Source organism: Diadema antillarum, unplaced genomic scaffold, assembly GCF_040938485.1.
Source record: "Diadema antillarum isolate AM-2024a unplaced genomic scaffold, OU_Dant_1.0 seq00000813_RagTag, whole genome shotgun sequence".
In the NCBI taxonomy this organism is placed as follows: domain Eukaryota; kingdom Metazoa; phylum Echinodermata; class Echinoidea; order Diadematoida; family Diadematidae; genus Diadema; species Diadema antillarum.
Window position 1 is genome coordinate 247,734 of NW_027271692.1, and position 26,944 is coordinate 274,677.

Below are 26,944 nucleotides of genomic sequence, written 5' to 3' on the forward strand. Positions count from 1 at the left end.
GTCTTTTGACACACGCTCATCATATTTCAATACATTTAAACGGTTTAGATCAATGTGTTAGCTGCCTACTACTGAGCCCTTTTGTGTGTTTAATGAGGTGCAACAGGCAAAATGGTGATAAAGAGATTTGCGCATAAATTCACCCGATCATAGTAAAATATCTCAAATGAAAAAAGACAACAGGAAAATGATTAAACTGAATGAGAATAAGGAGAGAGAGAAAAAAAAAATCCATTGAATTAAAAATGATCACTCACATCATAATACGGCTCAACAAATACAGTATGTGCCCATCAATACGGCTCAAATTGCACCGATATCACATACAACTCTACGTCTGCTCACGAGTGCAACGGTAGCAGTCAAAACAAGAATGAGCTCTCTTTTTTTTCACTCCCCCCTCTCTCTCTCTCTCTCTCTCTCTTCCCACACAATGAGCTGAAAAACATTCCTAGCTTCTATTTATTTACTCATATCTCAACTTCCATTACCCATTCACTTCTGATCAACCTTGTGGCTGAATTCTCCTCTCCGTCGAGTTTGCTAATGTATCACAATATACGTGGGAGAGAACAGTCCAAATGTCACGCTATTTGGAAAAAGGTTGTTGAGGCAACTTACAAAGGGAATATCTGCATTTTTTTTTTTTTGGGGGGGGGAGGGAACTTGCTATCCACAAGCGGGTTTCCAGGGAGACATATTGTTGTAAAGGTGAGGAAAATTACAGACAAACAAACTATGGACATTAATAAACAAACACATTTATACACACATACACACAAACCACATGCACTCACACAACAATGGAGTTCATATCTCTATTAAAGATATTTTCTCCTGTGTCACAGTTTATGGACAGAAATATATCTGTAAAGGAGTGCGTAGAGCATAAATTACTGGACAGGACATACTCTTTTTTGTCATTCTTTCCTCAAAAGAAGAAGAAATATGACTTTTAAAATATGAGAGGCCTAGCTACCACATATTCATCATCAATGTCATTCAGTGTGACTCAATTTGAGAGAGACAGACAGACAGACAGACAGACAGAGACAGACAGACAGACAGACAGACAGAATATGTGGATGTTGGCACTCCCATCACAAACAGAATGAATTATGATACCGGTACATGTCTCATCTCAGTACATTCTCTAGCCTGTATACAACAAAACACACACCCCTATCAGCGTCTCCCCTGCATGCATCACAGCCCCTACTGTTTTAATACACATACACAGGGCCATATACAATGTGGGAGAAGGGGGTCGAAAGGGGCATTCCCCACCCCCTCGATATTTTCAGAGTTTGCCTTTTTTTATGATGGGAGGAATGCTACTTTTTTCTAGAAAAAGAATAGATATGGCAAGAGGTTCTTGAACACCGAAAAGCTTTATACTGTATGATACCTGTTGATAAAGATACAGTTGTTCAACTGTACATGACCTTAAGAATATAACTGTGACATACACTACGTAGGGAAGCATAGAGAGGGGCAGTACATGTATACTGCCTTCCTGACCTCACAAACATGGATCTCCCCTTTAAGGACATGCATATGTGTGTGTGTGTGTGTGTACCCAGCTGAAGTTGGATAAAGAATAAGGTGGCACTAACTTGACTGAAAGGTAAATACTTGCATAGCAGTATTTGAGCACTGCTGTGACTAAAAAACAGCAACAACCCAAACCCAACAAACGAACCAAGATGAAAATGGTTCTCCCCGTGACATTTGCGATGGCGACTCTACCCCCCTGACCCAGGCTTCACGATGGTGGTGTTGTGTAAATGTTTGCGAATGTTCTCAGAGCAATCATTACTGTCATCATTGCTACTAAACAAAATGCCATACCATGCATACTGTACGCATGATGTGTCTGCAAAAGATGAGCTAAATATGGTCGACGGGGAATACGAACCGTCAAGAGAGCTACAAGATCTATGTATCTTGCACTTGCTTATTATCACATTGTTGTACCCTATTTGTATCCAACAGACCAATAACTATCAAGATTAGAAACCGCTTAAAGATAAAACTATCACTATTTTATGCTAAATTATATCATTTTCAATCACGAACTGCTATCTGGAATGAACAGTAAAGTGGAGAGAGAGGGCAGTTTACAGATGTGCCTCGCGCCATTACTCCCCACAAGTAAGATGGCAAGTTTGATCTACATTTGTAATTAGTATCATGACAGGCTATGATAAAAAAAGGCAAGGGATCAGCCTGGAATTCAGGCCTGTCACTGATGTGCTAACTGGGCAGCACCACTACCAACCAATTCAAGCTGAGACTAGGTCAAAAGAGTGACACAATGGAGTTGGCTGGTTCCTTCTCTTCACTCAGTCTTGTACAATTATGCAGATTGAAAGCGCCATTTTAGGTATGATGATTACAAGCAAAAGAAATATCTACAGCTGGAATCCTGCTGTTGCTATAAATGTTTTCAACGTGTTTTTTTTTTTCTTTTAGTAATGACCCCCTAAAAATACCACGGGCCATTTTTTACTCAACCCCCATCAAAATATCGCCCTCTTTTAGAATGTGAACCTAAAGCTGTTATCACGCAATTCTAGCGGGGGGTACATATGGAAGTCTTTCCTAAATTCTACCAATGCATACTGTAATATACTGGGGGGATATTTAGAATGCAAAAGTACAAAGGAATGAAAACAGTGTTGTCAGTAACCTCTGTTCAATGTGTTTTCACTAACTGCTGAATTCTCGGTCAAAAGAAAATCAGAATCAATACGTACACTTGTCAAACACTCTTGAAAAGTGTGAAACATGACCACAATAACATGAGACCAACTGCCGTGACATGCAATCTCCTCTACATTTTTTTTTTTTTTCTTGGTAAGAAGTAATATTTGGAATTTGTAATGTCCTCTTTTCTGACTGATTGTGCAAATTTCTGAAAACAAACACATAAACACATCTACAATGTAGAAGTTGTCATACACTGCAGTCTGGCAACATTATAACCCAACACATATAAGTGCCCCAAGACTCCTCAAAGAATATATACTCCTCAACAATGACAAAATAGAGTAAATCATGTTAACTTGCGGACAAAAGACAAAACTTACATTTGCGGTCCTCTGACGCACGGTCACATACTGCACGATCCTCGTACCCTGTCACATCTCAAATTAATGACTGTATGCCACAGTCATATGATTTCCCCGATGATCCGGATATACGTAGAACTACACACCCTTGTTGGTAGACGGGCGGCCGAAATTTGATTGAATGTCAATACGACTAACCACTGTGTGTGGCGGCTTTCCGAGAATTCCCGCAAGGCATGTTTTGGCTGCACCGCAGAACATGTGCTTTCCCGACTTCTCTGTGTGTTTTTTACTACCTCATACAAGGCTATTCCTGCTCACTTTTAGATCCACACACACATAAAAAAACCCACCAACTTTGCCATTACTACCGATGGAACAATTATGGCGTCAACAATTTGTCACATATTACAGTGCACGTCTGTGCAATGAACATTTCAACCGGCACAAAGATAACTCCACCACGGCACTTAATAAAGTGACATCGTTTCTATTGCCTTGTTCTCACTCCCCACTATTTGCAACAGTTTATGCTCGCGTTCTTTCAGTTGCAGGTCCAAAGGTCCCCAGCACTGAAAAAGAAATTTTCAGCCCCGCTAGATAAGGAAGCTATTAAACAAAATGGATAGATTGATGTTTGCTCTGCCTCTGTCTGTAGCAATCCGTACCTCTCACAATCTCTCCTCTCCCATTCCCACCATTCCAGCATATACACTGCATGTATACACACACACAAAACCCCCCCCTGTACAGCAGTGATTTTGATCTAATCTTATCAGTGCATTGATGTGAAATGCCGCTTAATGGTTGCCTCAGTAGCATTTTGGGTAAATGGGGGAGGGGGTCAGTCGTTCTGGATTACACGACTCTTCATCGGAACCACTGAACCAACACGAGCCATTCACGGGATTCAAAAGAAGAATGCAGCTTACATTGGGGATAAAAGAAGTTAACTACGTGCTAACTGCAATGCCATTCAACATGGCACATAAAAAAGATGTAGAACTAACACGTCAAAGGTCAAGTGGTTAATAAGCAAAGGACATTTGTGTCAAGCTCTTTCAAATAGAGTGGTGTGTCACTCTATACAGGTATTCAGTTCTTTTTATTTTTCCATCAGGTCTTTTTTTCCCTCATCTGAATTCAGAGGGTATTGTTTCATCCATCATTTTGTCTGATACAAATGCATTTTGTTTCTGACACACAATTTTAAGCTTGTGAAATCCTTGCATCTGATTGGCCAAGAGAAAATTTGTTAGAAAAATAAAATATCTGACAAAATGGTTGATGACATGCCCCACTCATAATGACATTTTGAGATAACTGCTACTAAGTGACTGAAATGGGAAAGCAGTGAACCGCACACTTAACCTCCTTTTCATGTGTAGATTGGAGGACAGCTGTGGAATGGCCAAACAAATCCATCATTTTTGCTATCATTATGATAACTAATGCTATCACAATTGTTATAGGTATCATTATTTGTTATTATTATCATTATCATTATCATTATCATAAAAATCAAACATCATCATCATTATCATTACAATACCAATATTGTTTTTGTACTTTTTGCACTATGCATTTTCAATTTTTCTTTATTTTTCTACGCCAGAGCATCCATTATTTTCTTCATTCTTTCTTCGATATTTTCTTCCTCCCCCCCCCCCCCCTAAAAAAATATCTGAGTTCAGTGATTATCTAGATTGAGAGCAATCAGGTGCAGCACTACTTTTCTTCTTCTTTTTTTTTCTGCCATGGTGTTATGAATGGATGGACGCTGAGGGTGTGTCCCAAGCCTTTTGTGGAATGATCTTGACCTAAGGTGGAGTGACCACGCACCAGTGTGCAACCATAGATGCCATGGTCAGTGGTCAATGGGGGGAAAAGGGTAGTTTGAGAGAAGGTCAAGGGCTAGCTACTGAATTCAGGGTGCCTTGTTCATACGGACCTTCATAGCTCTGATATATATGTCATTTGCCCACGAAAACATATTGGGCTATTAAAGTTTATAAAAATGAACTTCTTTAGAGGCCAATTATCATATTTTTTAAAACCATTTTTTTCTCGTGTAGTATTTGTTTCAGTCCTTCTAAATGAGTTATAAGTTCAAATTACAGAATGAATACTATTCAGAGTAACTGACTTATCATGTCCACCTAGTCCCAGAAAAAGATTTGCGGAATATATCACCATCTGGCCATCATCAAATTGGCAATTCTGAATTTACTGCACATCTTAGAGTGGAGATATCTGTACTAAATCTGAGGGAAACGTCTGAATGCATGCTAATTTGTGGGGGATACAAATGCTTTATTGTCCTACACATGTGTTGCCAACTTGAGAATCATATATAAATTTAGTATTTAAGAGCCTTTTGAAAATGCTGCCACTAAATAAAAGGGCAGCAATATACATACAGCAAAGGACTAGAATGAAAGAAAATTATCCTCTCTTCCTTATGAACACTAACATTATAGATTAAAAAATAAGAAATTACAGTAAAGAGATTCAGCACTAAACTACACAAATGTGATTTCTAGGACTTGCTCAGTTGAAGGCAGAGGTTCTGAAAAGGTACATCAGCATGGTGGTTTAAAAAAAAAAATCATGGCAGCCCTAAATTAATCAGTCCACAAATGTCCCTTGATATCGGTTGTAACAATTCATCACATGCATGATGATTATTGTGCCCAGACTGCAAGAGGAGACATGAAGAAAGCAAACGTCTTTTGACTTTCACTTTCCTTTCTTTTACGCTTTCTTCCTCCATTCTCCTCTGCTTCTCAATTTCCCTTTCGTCTGAAACCTCAAGGCTATTTGACCAACAAATTCATGCGATCTTCGGGAGTATCCTCACACCAATTTGCATTCACAGACAAGAGCTCAGGAAAAGATTTCGATCAAGCTCGCAGAGAAGCGTCCTAAATGTCAACTGCACCAGAAAGAAGGGAATGCACGCCAAGCAGCTCGGGAAGGGCGCATAAAATATGGCCGACTTCTCCGAGACGGTCGCAGCGGCGTGGCGGATGGGCCACAAGCGACCGGGAGATGGCAAACATCAAATTACTTTGACCCTGAGGGAAGATTTACGGCTCAGCTGAGACGATTCATCTCAGATTTAAACAGAGAGAAAATATTATCCCAATTTTGATTTCTATCTCTCACTCTCTGTCTCTATATCTCTCTCAAAACCACAATTCCGAATCCAGGCTCTAGTAATCTGCAATTACAACTAAAGTGTTCATAGTTTACTTCTAGAGTGAGCTCAATTAATGTCAACTTATCCTACCTCAGAGGCAAAGGGGGGTGGGGGAGGGGACTGTAACGACAAAAGAAGAACATCCCATAATGACAAGGAGAGCAGGGTGACAAAAAATTTGAAAAGGAGAAGAGAAACAGTGAGGAGAAAACTGAACACGGAGAAGCAAAAATGAACGCGATGACTTAAATTTTGTAGGGAAGTCTAGAAAAGTGATGCACAAGAAAGTGAAAGAGACTACTAAAGAGGCAGAAGAAGACGAAAGTCCTACAGAAGACGTAGACTTAAAGGGGTGGTACAGTATTGGTAGAGATGAGAATTGGGCTTTTAACTTTTTGCGAGATACAAAGAAAACATTTATGATACAGTACAGAGCATACCATTTTAAGAGGAATTCAAAGTTTATTTGATGAAAATCGAGTTTGGAATGACTGAAACATACAAAAACAAAGTAAGACAAAGTGATCGTAACAAAGTGTGGGTCCCAAACTTTATTTGAATTGCTCTTTTTTGGATATCTCAGCCATTTCAAAACCAATTTTCGTCAAATAAATGTCGAATTCCTCATAGAATTACATGCTCTTTCATATTTCATAAGAGGTTTGTCATTATTTCACCAAAAAATGTTAGAAACCCAAAATTAGGTCTCAACCAAAACTGCTACAATACCTTTAAGTTATGAGGAAAGGAAGAAGAGGAAGATGAGGAAGAAGAAGAGAAAAGAGTAAGTAGAAGAAGAGGAAGAAGAAAGACAGGAAGAAACACATGAAAGGAGAAGAAAAAGAAGATGATGATGATGATGAGGAGGAGGAGGAGGAGGAGGAGGATGAGGAGGACCAAAAAGCAGGGAGAAGAAATCAATTGGAGTCTAACCAGCAAGACAGAACGTAGAAGGTTGTTGAAGGATGCACAATATTGTACCAATAAAGCGAGATCAAAACCATTTAACAATGGCTCATCAACTTCACGCCAACATAAGACACGGAGACTACTTAAACTCCAATTCATCATTTTACGATCATCTCACCTTCTGGCTTGTATTGCGCAACTATCGTCACGACCTGCCCCGCCCCCTTCAGCGCTAGGGCAGCATCTTCGTGTGTGGCATTCATCAAGTCTTTGCCATTTACCTGCGGAAAAAAAGAAGAGGAAAACATTGTCAGCCATGGACATGCATGAGCCAGCAAATGAGGCCTTTTTGCTTTAAACTCTGGATGTAACTGGGCACTTACATGTGTGTAAACTTTTAATAGCTTAACTTGCTAAGTTTTTGTCATCACTATTCAGAAATCCACTTCTCTGTCATACATTCAAACTTGACCTAGTTGTAAGTCAGCAAGCCCACTCAGGCATGGCAATGTCCCTCAATCCCATAGGAAGCCCATGATGACACGATAGGGATTAGGGGGATTAGGTAGTCTTTATTCAATGACAATAAATTATTTTTAGACATCTTTGCTTACTGGCAGACTCAAAAGCACTCCGGGATGCCTATCTATCAGTGAAAAAGTGCAGTAAGGGTAAATGAATGTCTGCAGATACAATGTAGATTCTTTCGCGGCAAGAACAAGCGTAACTTTGCACTCATTAATTGAGCCAACTGAAAATCTGCTGCCGAGCCACTGCAACAATTCCTGCTGTTACTGCAATTTGTAGTAATTGTCGTACAGCATTGTGTTAAACAGCATTTGGAGTCTTGCACTTACAAACAATACTATCACCCCAAAAACCCCCAAGTACACTTAACTTGTCGAGGATGAGTCGCGAGTATACTTGGGCAAGTGTTTATGGGAAATGTATGTTGTGGCAAAATCAGCCCGTCCTCAACTGGTTAATTAAATGGGTTAAGTACTATGGAAACTCTGTAAGCGTGAGGAAAATACCCCTAATGGCATCACAGCACAACCCACTGAATAGTAATATCAAACTACAATATTGACAGATGGGTAGCAATTCACCCTTAATATGACACCTTATGAGTTTCAGCCAGTACCAAAGTGCTACTCCCCCAGTGCTGGATTTATTTGGAGACATACAAATAGCAAATAACTCCAGCAAGAGACTCCTTTCCAAGAGAACATGTACAACTTTGATGTTGGGGAGAAACTGAAACAATTTTATATTCAGTTGTGCATACAAGTACGATCTGCCACATTCAATAAGCATTGACAATGAATGGGGCACTTTTGCAGTGTCCCTGAAAACATGGGCATGCTGTAGCCTGTAAGGGGCGGCAGGGAATTACTCTCGTGGTATCGCATAGTGATTCACTTTACATTTAGGTATGACTGCCATACAAAATGTCATTTGTGCAGCAAATTCATTACAAAGACTTGCAGAGCATTTTGCTTAAAATATACGATCATCAAATTATTCCCTGGGCTTTGACAATACTCTGGGCTAGAAACTGAACGAGGTGCTCACCGAGAGGATCTGGTCGCCACGCCGGAGTTCGCCGCTGAGGTCAGCCACGCCCCCTGCCAGGATGAAGGAGATGAAGATGCCCTCCCCATCCTCGCCACCGACGATGTTGAACCCGAGACCGGTGGCGCCCTTGTTGAGAGTTACTGACCGGGCTTCCCTGCAGAGACAGCAACAAGGTGGAAGGAACGAGGCGCCCCATTAGCCAAGGCACCCCAGACAAAATTCTCCCACTCAACACTGGACACGAAACTTCATACACCCATGTTAAGTCTCCTCAAATCGCACTTGTTTGAATTGTAATTTTGGTTCATGTTCACCTAACATTAAATTGTAAGGGTTGTATTGTTAGTTGCTGTTGTTTTATGTGCACACAGCATGCATAGCCTCATGCAGGCTCTAATGTGCCAAGAGCATCGGGTACGATACAAACTGCACAATATAAACATACATTATTACTATTATTAAGGTAGGTATACGTCTCTACAAATGCTCATCTTTTTAAAGGGAAATATGTAACTCTGAATGTGTCCTGAATCATTCAAAGTTTATTTCCCATTTCCTACAAGACCAATAGAAAAACATCTTAAGTTCAATTACAAAGAAGACTAGCTTTCCATTCTTCAAAATAAATTTCTTCCTGCATATCTATATATACATAACAACATTAAATCTGATAGATAGATCAAGAGATAGACAGATAGTGACACAGATGGCTATTCTCAGAGACACACTGCTTTCTTTCTCACCTCGAAAATCCATCGTCATTCTGGACGAATATCTTTGGGGCGTGTGCGTTGTTGAAAGCGTTCGGGGGCTGCGAGGCCGTCACCCTGTTGTAGGACGGGGGATCACACATGCCCCCCTCCATCTGGAGGGTGGGTGAGGGCGGCATGTCGCCCATCTTGGGCTCTTGATGGAGGGGAGGCTGCATGGTGGCATAGACTGCTGGAAGGGGGGGGGGTTGGGTGGGGAGGAGGTATGAGGTGGGAGAAAAAAAATGCAAACAAATAAGCTTTTATTTTCATTTTGTTTAGAGGCAGTAATTAGGGAGAAAAAATGCAAACAAACACATTTTTTATCCATTTCTTTTAGAGGCAGTAATTTGCATAAGCATTCATATGACAGTAATGTTATAATTTTACAATTATGCTTATTGTTGAAGAAACAATGTCACCATTAAAGTTCTATTACCTAAAGATTTTTCATCCAAAAGTAAGAATGAAGTATATCCAGATGCAGATGTGATATCTCGCAAAACTTTGCAAATATAAAAAAAACAAACAAACAAACAAATTGATAATCAATTCAATTCCAGCAATAAACAGATAATGACAAGATGCCAAATATCTTATTCTGATTCAACAAGCTGCAAATTTTTCCCCCTCTACCATGATAAAACATAGGTAGCATACGCACAATTCTACAGCACTGAATTTATGTAAACTTTTTGTGCTGCTGGCTGTGCTTAACTCTTAATGTGCCAGGCCCAAAACCCCTAACGTGCCAGAGGTTTTTACCTAACGCCAGAACGTTTCGAAACTGGACTAACAATGAAATTTAAAACCGCCATATCTCTGAAACTATTGACTTTTTTTAATTGAGTTCTACACAACATATATCAAGAAATGTTTGTTCTTTCGTGTCATGCAGTCAGTTTGCCACAATTTCTATCTGAACCTGAAATATTGCAGAAATAATTGATACATCAAAAAAAGTTATTAAAGATTTTCGTGTAGTATGGAAAAAAAGAGTCAGTCGTGTTTTTTCTTCAATGGAACACTCCCTTGACTCTGTGAGAAAGTTTTAGAGCAACATCTCCTCTTTCAAATGATAACAAAATTGTCTTCTAGAATTGTATGATTCCAAAGATACTAGCAGTTTATTTTGTCTTGGCAATTTCTCTTTTTGCCTCAGTAATTCATTCCCAAATCTGAGTCCTTTAGTCCCAGATCCTGTATTTGCAACTAAAGCAATAGTCCCGGGCCCTGGAATAGTGTCTTTTGTCCACCTGAGAAGGAAGAACCTGCTAATCCTCCTTTTGTCTAAGCGGACTGCGGGCGGGCGTACTCTATTGAAATCGGCAGGCCTTTGTCCACGCGCAATTCCTTTGCTAGTGTGGGGACGATTAGTTACATTCACCAAAACAAAAGGATGAAAGACTTGACCGACGAACCTAAGCTGACCCTCTGTGAGGGACAAAATAAAAGCAGCTTCCCGCAGGACAGCGTCCAAGCGGAACAATGCGAGTGGAACCGCATAGACAATACACGCAGATTCAATAGCATACACACGCGTGGTTTACCTATGAGACTTTTGACCCATACACATCTCGCAGAGGGTGCGCCCGCTGCGGATTTTCCCGACGCGAAAAAAATACAACTAGCTGAAAAATCGTGTATTTACTCAAAACTTTCCAATGTAAGCATGCTCATATTTTTAGTGGAAACGATGGCTATACTAATCAGCTACCAGTACATATCATTGGCAGTTGCTTGGTGTAACACATTACGGTACCACAAGAACTTAAATGATCAATGCTTTTCTTGCTCTTTTTAGTCGCCGATCGGCGACCATGGCACGTCAGGACTAAGGTCGCCGTTCGGCGACCATGGCACGTTAAGAGTTAAAGGGACTGTACAGTACTGGTTGAGGTAAGGGATTCATGTTTTGAACATTTCTAAGTGAGATAATGAGAAACCTCTTATGAAATATGAAAGAGCATGTAATTTTAAGAAGGATTCAACGTTTATTTGATGAATATCGGTTTTGAAATGGCTGAGATATCCCAAAAAGTGATAATAATAAAAGGCGACAGGCCACAACTTTATTAGGATCTCTTTGTTTCACCTTGTTTTGGGATATCTCAGCCATTTCAAAACCGATTTTCATCAAATAAACTTTTGATACCCTTTAGAATTGCATGCTCTTTGACATCTCATAGAGTGGTTTCTGAATATCTTGCAAAATGTTAAAAGCTAAATCTCACCTCGACAAGAACTGTACACACCCTTTAATGCTACTAAAACACCAAATATCTATGTGTGATTGATTGACATCCACATCTCATCGCCGGGTTCTCTACTACCTGGATTCGTGGAGGCCGAGTCGACGACCACGTTGGAGACATCCGGGGGCGGGGGTTGGTCCTCGGTGAGGGGCGAAGGGGGCAGCTGGGTGCCCGCCAGCAGGGTTGCGTTCTTGATCACGGTGAGGCTGACGCTGTTGCTGGTCGCTTTGAGCACAGCCACCGCCTCCTCGTGGGTTACCTCCATGAGATTGTTATCCCCCACCTACCGACAAAACGATAAAAACGAAAACGCTCAAGACACGGATAGAGTTGTTTGGGAGCTTTCTGAGAGGGACAGTAGGGCACACAGAATGGAGAATTAAAACAACTAACTGTCTCACCACACACTTTCTCCGTCCCGACTTGTAAGCTGTTTCAAGTTCTGTAGATGGGGACATTTGTTGTTCATGATACCGTGTAAGCGCCTCTATGTTGTACTTATATCATCATTCAACATGGCAAATCTTCATTGAGCAGAAATTTGTGTTTGTTGACTCCATGTCCAATTTTTGTTTTAATTTTGTGAATCTGTAGCCATAATCTGTAGTTGCCACTCACATGCTCGCTGGGCCTAAGCATATGTCAGCTAGAAGCTCCCATCCTGTTTACATACCAATTATGTATATCCCCCAAGAATTCTCTTGAAAATCAACAGGACATAATGTTATTCTGTTTTGCAAATGCACAGAATGATTTCACGCTCTGCTTCCCGTCCTCTTTGCATTCCTTCCTGAAATCAAAAGCTTGTTAATGATGCCACCCCAGAGGACCAGAATAATGTCCTCTCACTCTCGCTAGTAAGGATAGATACCAAAGAGAAATGGGGATGTAGCAGTGAGAATACTGTGCTAGGCTGCTATAAGCAACTACTGTTTTTGTTTTGTTTTTCACCATGACATTTAAGGAAATCAAGCATGTAACCCCACAGGGTGGGGGGGGGGGGGAGACAGACAATGAATGCTGATATGATGATGATCTTTGCAGATTGAGAAGGCTTATCAATGGGGCCTGATACCTTTTACCCTTTCAAAGACAAATCCCTAATATGCTCAGGCTGGGTTTGGTCACAGCCCCTATTACTTGTAAAAGAAGTAGTTGAGGCTGGGTGATGACGCAAATCGACGAGCAAATCCATTCCATATGAGTCTCACACGGGGATAAGGATTCGACTGATACATTTAACTTAAAGGAGCCATGGTCGGCAGGTATGGGGAGAAGTGTTGACGATTTGAGGTTTAAAAAATTGACACATCTTTGAAGGGCATAAAGGAGAATACATCCCCCATCAAGAAGATGCTATGAAATGGGTAACTCACGGCCGTGATCTTGTCGCCGACCTGCAACCGCCCGTCCTGCTGGGCGGCGCCACCGTCGATGATCTTCGTGACGAAGATGCCGTTGTCGTTGGGGACGTGCTGGTTGCCGAGGCCCCCGGCGATGCTGAAGCCCAGCCCCTTTTGACCTTTGACCAGGTCAATCTGGATGGTCTTGCCCGTCGAGGGGCTCCGTGGCCACCTTCGGATGAGCTGGTCAAACAGTGAGCAAAGAGGGGGAAACATGGATTTAACAGACCATTTTCGTACATCACATGTGCTCAGAGCATTTACACAAACTGTTTCATATGCGATCTTCAGATATAAGTAATTAAAGCCCATATACATTTGATTTCAAAGAAAAATATTTTCATTACTGAAAGATGTTTTCATGTTCCAGCAATCAATTTAGGAAATCTATCAAAGAAAAAAAGGCACAAGACTCAATTGTGGTTTTTCCTTTTGATATTCTTACACAAGTAGCAAAAAAAGAGACATAATGTAGGCTACTGTTCCTATTTAATTTTCTTCAAATCACACACACAGACAGAGAGACACACACATGTACACATACACTCATACACACAATTTTTTCCCCATCCTCTCCAGTAAAGATTTTGTTTCATTGTACAGAAATTGTACACATGCTGAAATAGGTGAAAAAAAGAAACACATATTCCACACATTGCTTTCACTCGCTCAACTACAAGCATATGAAAAATCAATGGAATAATGATTTAGCATACAACACAAACAATATTACAAAGCCACACATCTTCATCCCCTGATTGGGCGAGTGCGATGAGTTGCCCGGGCAACACTCACCATGTGCACCGTGTTGCCCGCCCTCTTGAGGGCGTCGACTGCAGCTTGATGGGACACGCCCAGGATCTCGCACTCGTTGACCTTGCATATCACATCATTGACCCTAGGGGGGGGGGGGGGGGACAAAAAGTCAAGATAAAGATTGTACAGTTATGTCGGTGCCTTGTAATGATGACACAAAATGATACTATTTGCTGACTACAGTTTTTTTTTTTCTGTAGTATAGGTTTGTTACTGTCAGGGCGTGGTATCTCCAAAAATATCGTTCAAGTTGAATTTTAAAAAAAAATTGAACTACATGTACCTCTGAGGCAAGATATTGTCAGAATTGTCGTTAAAACAATCATGACATTGACAGCAGCAAATTCATCATTCATGTGTCATAAACACTCTTTAACAATGAGGAGGAACTTTAAAGGAGGAAATGTCTTTCTTGTTAAACTTTATTGCGCTTTGATTACCAATTAGCAAGACCACTGGAGCATTTTCTTCACCAATTGGTACAGATTTCTGGAAACCATTGTCAATGAATAGAGCTTTACCTAATCCCTCTAATCCCTACTGCGTCACCATGGCCTTCCTGTTGGACATTATACTACACCTGAGTTGAGTGGGAATGCTAACTTTACAACTACTGGTAAGTCAAGTTTGGATGGACTGCTGAATGCTGACGAAAATGCATGGCACGTCAAGCTGAGTGCCTGAGCTAATAAAAGGGTTAAACAGCATCCACAGGTTATTTGTGTTGGCAAGGCCGGACCAATTATCACCCAATACGTCGCAGTGACATACACTGGAAATTTATAGGACAGGTAGAGGGGGGGAAAAATGATCACTATTGCACAAAACTACTCCGACTCAGAAGATTTAGTATAACTTATGCACTTATTATAATGAGAAATATAGGGGCATCATATAGGCCTACTTCCGATAAAAAATATGTTACCCTCTCTGCACAATATAACAAATAAGATACAAAAGACAACAGGGTATGAAAGAGATTACCCAAAAGAAAGATGGATGGATAAATAATTATACACAACTACAAAAGGAAAGAAAGAGAGTATAGATCAAGAGAAAGACAGACCAACAAGTTTTGTAGAAAGATAGAGATATAGATGGTGACAAATAGAAAGATTGATAGATAAATAGATCCACAGACAGAGAGACTGATAAATATAGACTGATAGATAGAGAGATAGATATATAGACAGATAGATAGATACATTGTAGATGCATAGATAGATGCAAAAATTGATAGATAGATAGATAGATAGATAGATAGATAGATAGATAGATTGACACATAAATATATAGAAAAAAAGATAGAGAGATAGGTAGATGGAGACAGTGAGAGATGCATAGATATACAGATAGAGGGAGAGAGAGAGATGGAGAGAGAGAGAGAAAGAGAGATGCAAGGATGCTAGTAAATCAAAACAAATGACTCTGATGATAAGAATGCCAGATGAGAAATGGGACTCAGAGAGGAATCAGATACTCGAGCGGCAAGATTGAGAGGAAGAAAGCAACCTTTGAAGGCAACTCAATCTACCGGGAGTGGAGCACGTCACCGCCGGTCTAGGAGGGGCAGGTGACTATATACTTGTACAGCCGCAGAAAACTGAGAGCAGTACATCATCAAGACACTTCAATTTTACAAAGAGATATATCAAATGGGAGAGATGGACAGAATGAAGGGGCATAAATGAGATAGAGATAGAAATATATATATACCTACCTAGATAGATAGGTAGATAGATAGATAAATAGGTATTAGATAGATAGGTGGGTAAGTAGACAGATAGATAAATAGATAGATAGATAGATAGATAGATAGATAGATAGATAGATAAAGAGACAGATATATAGAGAGGTAGATAGATAGATAGGTAGGTAGTTAGATAGATAGGTAGATAGATAGATAGATAAATAGGTAGATAGATAGGTAGGTACATAGACAGAATGATAGACAGACAGACAGATAGATAGATAAGAGATAGATAGATAGATAGGTAGATAGATAAGTAGACAGATAGATTGATAGATAAATAAGTACTACAGTAGATAGATAAATAGAAAGATAGATAGGTGGATAGGTAGATAGGTAGATGGATAGATAGATAGATAGATAGATAGATAAACAGATGAATAGATAGATAGATGAATAGATAAATAGATAGGTAGACAGATAGATGGATAGGATAGATGGATAGGTAGATGGATAGATAGAGAGATAGATATATAAAGAGACAAACAGATAGACAGAGGGAAGAGGAAGAAAAAAGAAAGGAGGTGAGATGATATGGGCAGGCACACTGAACCATATGGTAACAGTAGCACAGGGAGGAGCGATGCAGACACAGCGATGAATGAGCAAATGACTGATTAGGACATGAATGGAAAAGAAAAGAAGAGATGGAGAGATAGATAGACAGACAGAAAGAGACAAACTAAAAAAAAGTCAGATGGAATCGGAACCAATATAGGCTGAGACAGTTTGGGGAATTTTTTTGCATAAAATCTAGAACAATTAATTGCATATTATGGAAATTCAGGCCGTTTCTGTTCTCTCCCACCCCCTACCCATCACCTCCCCCTGAAAAAAAAGAAATGCATATCTGTATGCCATATGGCAGAGTTTTATATGATACAGGCATTATTGATGCTAGTTATGTGCTCAAAAATGGATATTGCATCAAAGGGTTTGTCAGCTTCAATCATCTGTGTGGTTGTGCGGTCAAAGCCTTTATTCTTAAATAAGCTTTCGCTGGTTATTCAATTTGGCCAGTCTTCACTTCAGATGTGCTCAGATGTGAAAATAATACAACAGATTTCCCCAAAGACTGATTTAAACAGAATACAGCCTGATTGATCACAAGTCTTATTAGATATCACAGAGTCCCATGATCAATGGCAATGTGATTACGACTTCTAGAACCTAATGCATAATTTCCATAAACATGTTTGATTTGTATAACTTCAAGCATTTAATTTCTGCTCTGTGGCCTCCTTCCGTCAAACATCATAATTCACTTTTGACTGATCATGATGTCAACCTAGTTTCAGTAATAATTCTAGCTAAAAAATGGTAATTACTATTCTGAAGTCCCTCCTGAACCAAACTAGGTGAACAATGTGATTCTATAATATTGATGATATTGATATATCGTCGGCCTTATGTATGTGTGTATGTACATAATGTATGTATGTGTATATACATATTCATATAAAAATCTATTCAGTAATGTCAAGTATAACTCGCGTTGACATACTCAGAATCTCAATTCCTGTCCTTGACGCTGAACGTACGGTATCAAATATTTGTAAAAAAAATACTGGACAGAGACAAAAAAGAGAGACATTTAGGTTACGTAAAGGGAATGAAATAAATGCAATATACAGGATCAAATGACCTGCTGCATTGTATCTTCTCTACATGGAAAGCAACCCTTCCTTACTTGAGTCTTCCGTCGACCGCTGCCGCACCCCCTGGAATAAGCTTGGTGATGAAGATGCTCGGGTCGTCCCCTATGTGCGGGTTGTCGGTTCCGCCCGCGATGCTGAATCCCAGACCCGCCCCGCCCTGGATGCGGAAAGATGAGAACAAGAAGGAAGAATTTTAAAATAGCCGAATCTTCACTTACGCCACTGTCACGTCTCATCCATCTACACAGCACATCTTGAAATCATGTCAAAAACTGTTGCAGAAAAGTATGAAAAATAAATATATGTATACACTTTGTGTATGTATTAACACAATAGACATGAATAATAATAATAATAATAATAATAATAATAATAATAATAATAATAATAATAATAATAATAATGATAATAATAATAATAACAATAATAATAATAATAATGATAATAATAATAAGAATATACATATATAATTCATATTGCCCCAAATCTGTTCTGTAGAGTGCTCAAGGTGCATAAAAACAGAGCAAAATTAAGACAAAAACAGGAGAGTTTTTACATGTTTTTGAAGGAGTCGCATGAAGTACCTGATGATTGCACCTCATGTGGGTTGCATGAAACTAAAGTAGAAATAAAGCACTGATGAACATCTAGTTATCTTCCTGTGTGAATGTTATTGTATGTATAAAGTGTCAGACATCTTGTGCACACGGCGTAGATTACAGTTATGTTCTGAGATGAGTAGGTTGACAATCAAATTATTGCCGTAACATAATCATCATAATGATAGTGCTGCTGTGGGTCTTTTCTTTTGTTTCGTGCCAAATTTTTAATCGTGTTCAATAAATCATTGGACTCCCAGTGCGCTCAACAATAAGCCTTGACAACACTTTATTTCCCATATTTTGAGAAACATTAACAGTGCATTTGACACACAGTAACACATGCCTGGTGATCATCTAATCAAAAACTGACATTAAAAAAAGATGTGATTGGGATGGTAGTGAAAAAAAAAAAAATATATATATATATATATGTACTGCAAATATACCCCCTTCTGTCCAGCCTAATGTCTTCACACATTTGTATGTGTGTAGTGAAAATTTGATTGTACTCAGATAATCATTTATGGTAATAAAAACTGCATAAACATGAAAGTAAAACCTGATCAATTGGGAGTACACATATGAGCTAAGTGTGAGTTGGTTAAAAATGTGTCATTAGATGAATGAATAAAAGCCCATACAAATACGCAACTACACCTTATGGCACTGCCTGACGAACTGCACCATCTTCCATAATCCAACATGGAGATTGCTTTGCTAGCATCAATTAGCAGCAGCTTTGCAGCATGGCGGTTTACGGACCCGTAAAATGACCCCACCCACCAATCAAAAGAGAAAGAAAAACAACATCTTTCTATCGGTTCAAAATACTCGCCTCAAAGGCATGGTCGCGAATCGATGGAAGGGCCCCCTCCTCTCAATCGATGTCATCCTCTTAAAATCAACATCTTCTGACTGACCTCCAGCTCTCCATTTTTTTTTTTTTTTTAACGAGGGAATTGGACTTCGCCTTTCTCGTACTACATAATGGGGTGTTGCTTCAACAGGGGCTGTCGTCTCATTCATGCACTGGCATGATATTAACATTTTATGGATTTTGCTCGAGACACACCCATGCAATTATTTTGTACTCAGAACGACAGATAATACATTTTATGCCACTTCGCACAGGGAGCGGATACACGGTAATGTAATACTGCATGAGACCGCAAAGTATGACATCGTAATGATTGCAATGAACACATCGCATCAAAACCAGGGACGCCTTGTCTGTAACCCTTCTGTGCTTCTGAAAATATTCTTTAACAGTATTGTGGAAAGCTGGCCAAGTTTACATCTTTAATGAAAAGAGCGAAAATAACCAGAACTTGCCTGACCAGCGAAAACAAACACTATTTCATAAAATATGTTATCACAATACAATATGTTTACAAAATAATTTTGGGTTTGAAGTATTATTCTTGACTGCAATCACCGGTGGATACATGATGACTTTTCTTGAATACTTTCTTCCCCTTTTTCCCAATATATCGATCAGCACTCCTGACAGTCCCTGCCTAGGTTCTGCTTAAAGTATGTACCCACATTATGTATACACTAATATTGGTCCCCCCCCCCTCCTCCTACCAAGCTAAACATCACTGTCAATAGCAAGGGACATTGATCTAAATCATGGTCCTTTGATGAAAGAGAATTATTGTTTGATTGCCATAAAAACTCAACGTGGAGTTTTAAACTTTCTACCTGACACGCTCACTTAGCTACAAGAAGTGGGAAGCACATATTATTTGAGTCTCTCACCATTTAACCAATTGAGGACGGGTTGATTTTGCTACAAACATGCATTTCCCATAGACACTTGCCCAAGTATATTAGTAGTAGTAGGGGTGAAAAATGCCATCACACTGTTCAACACCACCTCAAACAACAACCCATCAAAAATATGCTTGCCCTGCGCCAATTTGCTTGAAAAGAAAACACGCTGCTGAGAACCTGGCAGACAATGCTTTCAAAGAGAAACACTACACAAAAACAACACGACAATAACAACACACGCACACAGACACACACAGACATACACACACACACACACACACCAACAAATATGGTTGGTACGTGCTAGGAAACTTTCACACACAAGGCGACACTTGGGGCATCTTAAATTCAGTCCCAATCTCCGGACAAGATACTTTGCGTCTATACGCTGGGAGATTTGTTCGCTCTGGGGCACGGGCTGGAACAAGCTAACATAAAAAATAAAATTGTGCATATGTACAATTGCACCGCATGAGAGCGGGCGATCGCCGAGCCACGAGACGGATTCAAACCCTAAATTGTGACGAACCTGGGAAGTCTAAAGTAAAATGTTCAAGATCTCTCGCTTGCATTATCAACCTCCCCCCTCCCCCACTTTCACTCGTAGATCTTTCTCTCCTCTTCAAACGAGGGATATCGTGATATAGCCATCGAGGTGAGGTGGGGAGAATAGAGAAGGAACATGACTTAATTGCACATGTGGTGCTTCCAGAATTGATGTCGCATTTGCCAACATAGCTTTACATCCCCTAATAAAAAAGCCTCCCGGTAAAACGAAAGGGGCAGAGTCGTGAACACTGGCAATTTTACAATGAGGGAGAGTGGAGAAATGGGGGACGGGGAGAAATATAATACATGGTTACAATCTGTGAAAGTGTGAGAGAAAAATAAAAAGAAGTATATTGGTTGAAAGAGAGAGATGCGGAGTGGAAAGAAAGATGAGAAGAAAAGAAGGCTGATGTGATATATGTGATGGAAAGGCAACCAGCACAGTATACACCATATACCAAGTATTAAAAGAATATGATACACTGTCTATGATATAGAGAGAGAATGAAGGATGAGAAACAGGAGGATAGAGAGAACGAGATGACGTAGCAAGAATGTATCGTAGATGATGGAGGTCAAAGGAATAGAAGAGGAGGAGGAGAAGGAACGAGGAACGAGGAAGGAAGAACAAAAAACAAACACAAATATGAGGATGAGATTAGGAGGAGGAGGAGGAGGAGGAAAAAGGATGATAGTAGGAAACAAAGAATAAAGCTAAGGTTAAGCAGAGAACATAATATGAAAGGGGAAGAACAAACACAAATACGAAGATGAGATTAGGAAGAGGAGGAATAGGAGAAAAGAAGATAGATGAGAAAGAAAGGAGCAACAGAGAACACAATGTGAAAAGGGAAGAACAACAAACATTATGAAGATGAGATGAGGAGGAGAAGGAAAAGAAAGGATGATAGAAGGAGATGAGGAAGAAATGGCAAACAAGAACAAAATGAGAAAGGGGAAGAACAAACACAAATATTGAGATGAGATTAGGAAGAGGAGGAATAGGAGAAAAGAAAGGAGCAACTGAGAACACAATGTAAAAAGGAAAGAACAAACACAAATAGACTGTATGAAGATGATGATGATGATGATGATGATGATGATGATGATGATGATGATGATGATGATGATGATGATGATGATGAGATAAGACAGAGGAAGAGTAAGAGAAGGAGGAGGAGGGAGATAGTAGCAGATGAGGACAAAAGGTACAAACAGAAAACACAGTGTGAAAGAAGACAGGAGGAACAAACTGAAGATGAGATGGAGGATGAAGAGGAGGAAGGAGAAAGAGAAACAAAAGGAGAAAAGAGATGAGAGGAGTAAAAAGGAAAGAAGGAAAATCAAGGACAAGAATGCAACAGAATAGGAGGATATCAAGTGGAAAAAAGAATATAAAGGGGAAAAAATAAAACAGGCAAAACCCTTTCGAGTTGCAAGGACTTGTGCTGAACAAATGCGACAAATAAAAATGGGACTGAGATATGGATAAATGGATGAAGCAGCTTTGGAGAGATATTGATCAAACTTGTACCTTGACTGACTAAAATATTGTATATATATGAATTTCAGCATTCTTCTTTTTGTTTTTGTTTTCTTGTTATGCTTACAAGTCTCTTTCTTTCTTCCTTTTTTGCCCTTCTGCAGCTATTACAGAGCTGTGGCGGCAGCTTGCTGCATTTATTCCCATCCTGGTTTTCGCGACACAGGTTGAAAAGATTAAGTTTCCGCATAAAACCATGAATATTGAGATTGCTTCTTGCCAGATTGTGTGGATGGATCCCTAGCTTGTGGACGGAGGAGTTGACAGCACAGATCTCCTTCTTTCTCTCTCTTTATAAAAGAATTCTTTTCTTATACCCTAATGTTTTGAATACGAGTCCAGAGTTTGTTTGTTTGTTTTTTTTTTTCACCTGCTCTGAATTCTGCATGACTGCTACTTTCAAATCAGGTTTTCTACTTCAAACTGACACATATCTCTCTCATGGATGAAACAATTTCGATTTTGTTCTTTATATCCCACACTCTAATGCACATTCATACATAATCATTCATCCATTCATTCGTTTTTTCCATCTTCATCAAAACTTGTAACTAGATTTTTTTTTCATATATGAGTACAGATATCAAATGATAATGATAATAATCACTCAGATTCCATTGTTTTCGCTCCTTTGAAAAGAGGATAGTTATATTTTGGATCACAGTTCAGTTAACCCAACAACCCCAATATATCCAAATACTTGATGCATGTCATTCCTAGATCTGGCACGCAATGGGTTAGATGAGGCTTTTGGGCATTTAAATTATTAAATCCGTACTGTAATCAATTTCATGCTAGTATGCATACTGGAAGATATAACAATTTTCAATGTCAGGAAGTGGACACAATCATTCATATGAATTGCCCAATCATTCATATGAATTGCCCAATAATTTATATGATCATTGTACACTCAGTTTATATGTATTATTGCAAAATCATTTAAGTAATGTTATATAATCCTCCATATGTATTATTGTACGATCATTTATATGTAATAATGAATAATCATCTATATGTATCATTGCACAATCATTTATATGTAATATTGAATAATCATCTCCTATATGTATTATTGTACAATCATTTATATGTATGATTTCACAAACCAAATATCATTGCGCAACCCTGTGAAGCTCATGCATGGAGTCGGGCTGAACAGAAAGGAATAATTCTTTGACTCAATCAATTAATCAAAAAGCACTTAGTCCTCCTCCTGAAAGAGCTCCTTACCAAGAATTGCAAGCATTTAGATAATAAAAGAGATCGCATTCCATCGATTTGATAACAATTCTACCCCAGGTTGGAGGACAATTAAACTTCCAATGCCCTCTACCCATTCCTAAATAAATTATAACAAGCGAGAAAGAGAGAGAGAGGAAAAAAAGACAGAAAGACCCTTTCATCCTCCACAAATGTCATTTTCTATCTGACGTGAGGACATCTTTGTATAAACAAATTCTCCTTTCAGAACATCTCTACAGGGTTAAGGGGAGAGATGGCCGGGGGAAAAAAGAGATTTAAAAAAGAGAGAAAGGAATGAATATATATTTCTGAGATATATTTTTGACAACTTACCCTGACAAGTGTGATCTCCTCGTATTGCCACTGGGGCTCTTTGCTTTGTATCTGTAGAGCAGAACAAAACACAGAGAAAGACAAAAATAATGAAAATAGATAGATTTAAGCCCATTTAGCACAAAACAGGGTGTATTAACACAATATATTTCTCTCCTGTGCCCCATATCAACCATTCATTCAACAAATGGCCTGCTGTCTGTATATTCCTTGTCCAACAGTGAATTTTGGTTGCCCAAGGCAAGCATGCTAGTGAGTTTGTAGCCCAATATATTATGCTAAAACACAAAGCCCCTATCCAATCTGAGTGTATACCAGTTCTGGGTGCGGGGCATTTTACGGGAGAATCTTCATTGCGACTCTACGGGAAACATGACAAATTCATTATGCAACAAGCCATAATATCACAATATTACCGTATCCACACAACTCTGTACTGTTCCTCTGGAAAAGCAAATGAAGACACGCTTGTTAGCACAACAGCAGCATATGGTGCAATGCGTACAAACAAAGCACACGGAGAGACAAACAAAACAAAAATTAAACATGAAATAAATCAAACACTCAATGGATGCCTCATTATGTATTAAAGTTGATACAGCACAGCACTCCATACACTGCAACATCATGGCATTTTCCACATCACATCAGATCCCTTTCTCACGTGGCGACTGAAAAAGGATATCTACCCCAGCAGTCTCTGGGATAACAGCAATTTTTCGACGGACTTCGGAGAGTGACACAACCTAGCCCTGTCAGATGAAGGGGTGAAGCTTTCAGACGAAATGAGTAGAAACCTGAGCTACTCCTCTTTTTGATCCAGATTCAGTTTTGTAGACATGAGCTCACTGATTTGTTGCTACAAGGTTGACATTGAAAATAGCTAAAATATAACAATATCTGTCCACCCAGATCATTTTTGTCAGATCATGTGATGTCTGTCTAATGCATACAAAAATAATAAGGAAACAAAAAGTAAATCCCATGTACAATACACAAAAATTCCAGTTTAAACAGTCCACAAAATGGAGACAAAATAACAGCAGTCTTCATGGCAAGGAGACCTTTATATTGTATAGACAGGTTTGTTAATGTGTAAAACAAATTTTTAATAGTGGTGTTAATAGACAACCATTCTTCTATGTACATGTGGTCACTAAAGCAGGTTCGACTGAGCTACTGTAAAACGAGGAATGTTCGCGTGCATTTCAATTTCGCGAATTTGGCGAGAGCCAAGATTCGCAAAATTAAAATGCATGTGAAAGTTCTTGTCCACACTACACACATTAAATGTAAGAGACAACTCGCGAAAATTGCATGCCGCGAAAAAGGCCGTCGGCTCCAATTAGCGAAAATTTCATGCCGTGAAAATATTGGGTTTTACAGTTACTGTACCTGTTGTAAAATGACAAGGCACTACTTCTCTTACAAATACTGCTATTTCTGTTTTGCATTTTTATCTTCTTTTTAATGGGCAGTCTCTTTAAACCTTTTAGTATTCCTATTGTGCCATATCAGAATGACATGCTGTTTTCATGATTTATTGGCTTTTCCAGGCAGGTTTGCCACTCTGACCTTGTACAATGCATATAATCTCTACTGGTAATTTTTTTGGCTTACGGAACTGAAAATTAGATTGAAGCAATCTGCGGTATGAAAAGCAATAGTTGGAGCAGAATACACAATTGGAGATCAATTATTCAGGGCTGCTGGGGGGGGGGGGGGGGGGAATCGCATTAAAATGACAGAGACTCACACAACTTCGATTTTGCATATATGTAAACACAGACAATACAATTTATTTTAAGTCGGTGTTTTATCGATTAGTCTGACATTGATTGCTAGAGTTCCTTTCTTTTCTTTTTTTCATCAAAATAATAGTATCAGTTTCCCCACATGCATTTCTCACAGCGATACAAAACAGTTTCATTCTGTATAGCGCCCTCATCTTCAGTTCCTTTTTTTTTTCTCATAACTTTTTCTTTTCACTGTTATCTCACTGAATGTCGGACATGTCACATTCCAGGGTCATATACACTTCCCGGGAGTGTGGCGCAACGGCAGGTGCGGACAAACGGAACCGCAGGTTGATTGGCGATTTAATTTCCCCCCGAATTAGTGTTTGGTCTGTCAAGACCTCAGCGGTCCATCTCCAAACGGTTTCTCTCTTTTTTCCCTTTCTCCACCCTCGGTTTTTTTTTTCTGTGTTTGCTGACAGACACCTGGCACACTTATCGATGCTACCAACAAGTGCGAGAAGCGTGATATGTAATGCTCGTTAGGCTGCCGATAATTCTCATGGAGCCCAGCAGCGTGTCAAAGTCGGTGCCGTGATGTTTGTCCCCGAGTGCAAGATTTGATTTTTGAGGTGAAACATTCAAAATGCTCATTAGGCTGCTGTTAATTCTCGAGGAGCCTGACTGCATGCCAAAGTTAATGCCGCGATATTCGTCCCTGTGTGCACGGTTTGATTTTTTAGGCGAAACATACGTAACCACTTCAATGCTGCATACATCTCCCCACTATCAGACTGCCCAAGCGTGGTCATGAGAGCTGTATGCGCAAAACTTTTCATTTATTTAGCATATAAAGAGAAACCTACACTGTGCCATCGGTAGAAATCATTAACGTGACTATACCGCAAAGAGAACATACACCTCCAGTACAGGTTGCATCCGATATACATAGCATGTCATTGCATATCCACAGTTAAAAAACAAGTGACAGACATCCGCAGATAAGAGAAAAAAAAAATCATGTTTCTCTGGTCCCTAGCCCAGGCCAGTAGTGTGATATACAGTAGTAATTTTCATTATCAGCTTCTAAGTCACGACATGCAGACTTCTTTTCTCATTAACAACTGTCATGACAATTTGCTTCTTACTTTTTGTGGTCACATGAAGAAAAGATGCTGAGATATTTTTATATCTTTGTACGATAAGAAGAACAGGGAATCCCTCCCCCTCCCCAACTTACCCCATCTTCAAATACTTACAAATTGCTACCTTGCTATTTGATACCTGGGCAATTTTGTTGATTCGTTTGTTTATAATTTGTTTTGTTTTTGAAGATACTGGTGAAGACACCACAGATCCAGCTACATCATGAGATATGTTCATGCTTCAAGCTGAAATGATCGCAAGAAACACTTGGCATTTCTGGCATCCTTGCGTTTCAAAGAATGCTAGACAATGAGCAGGATATTCTTCACATGAATTTTCGTTTTTTTTTTCTTTTAATTGCAAGCCACTTTTGAGTTGAATCTTTCCCTTGTCATGCTGCTTTGTGGGCAGACCATCTTAAATCATCCTAAAGCTATCAAAGAGTATAGCTCCAGTGAGTGTGTTACCATGGCAATAAAAAGAATCATGACAGGTAGCCAGCATGGACAGCTATGAGTTGCAGAAAGTTGAACTGCTACAAATGCCAAGTCCCAAGCAATTGTGAAGGAATGATCTAATTTGAATCTAGGTATGGCCAGGGTTGTACACTGAGAGGGACA

General features: G+C 39.4%; 1 protein-coding gene across 1 annotated transcript in view; it reads right to left on the reverse strand.

Annotated features, from left to right (window-relative positions):
* LOC139739732 (disks large homolog 1-like) overlaps positions 1-26,944 on the reverse strand; it is a 280,561-nt gene that overhangs the window by 17,473 nt on the left and 236,144 nt on the right. Inside the window, exons 6-13 of the mRNA XM_071650335.1 lie at positions 23,443-23,493; positions 17,427-17,551; positions 13,966-14,068; positions 13,144-13,353; positions 11,846-12,050; positions 9,507-9,702; positions 8,761-8,917; positions 7,364-7,466 (exon numbers count right to left, since the gene is read on the reverse strand). Coding sequence (XP_071506436.1) covers positions 7,364-7,466; positions 8,761-8,917; positions 9,507-9,702; positions 11,846-12,050; positions 13,144-13,353; positions 13,966-14,068; positions 17,427-17,551; positions 23,443-23,493 — 1,150 coding nt within the window. The remainder of the gene's footprint in view (positions 1-7,363; positions 7,467-8,760; positions 8,918-9,506; positions 9,703-11,845; positions 12,051-13,143; positions 13,354-13,965; positions 14,069-17,426; positions 17,552-23,442; positions 23,494-26,944) is intronic.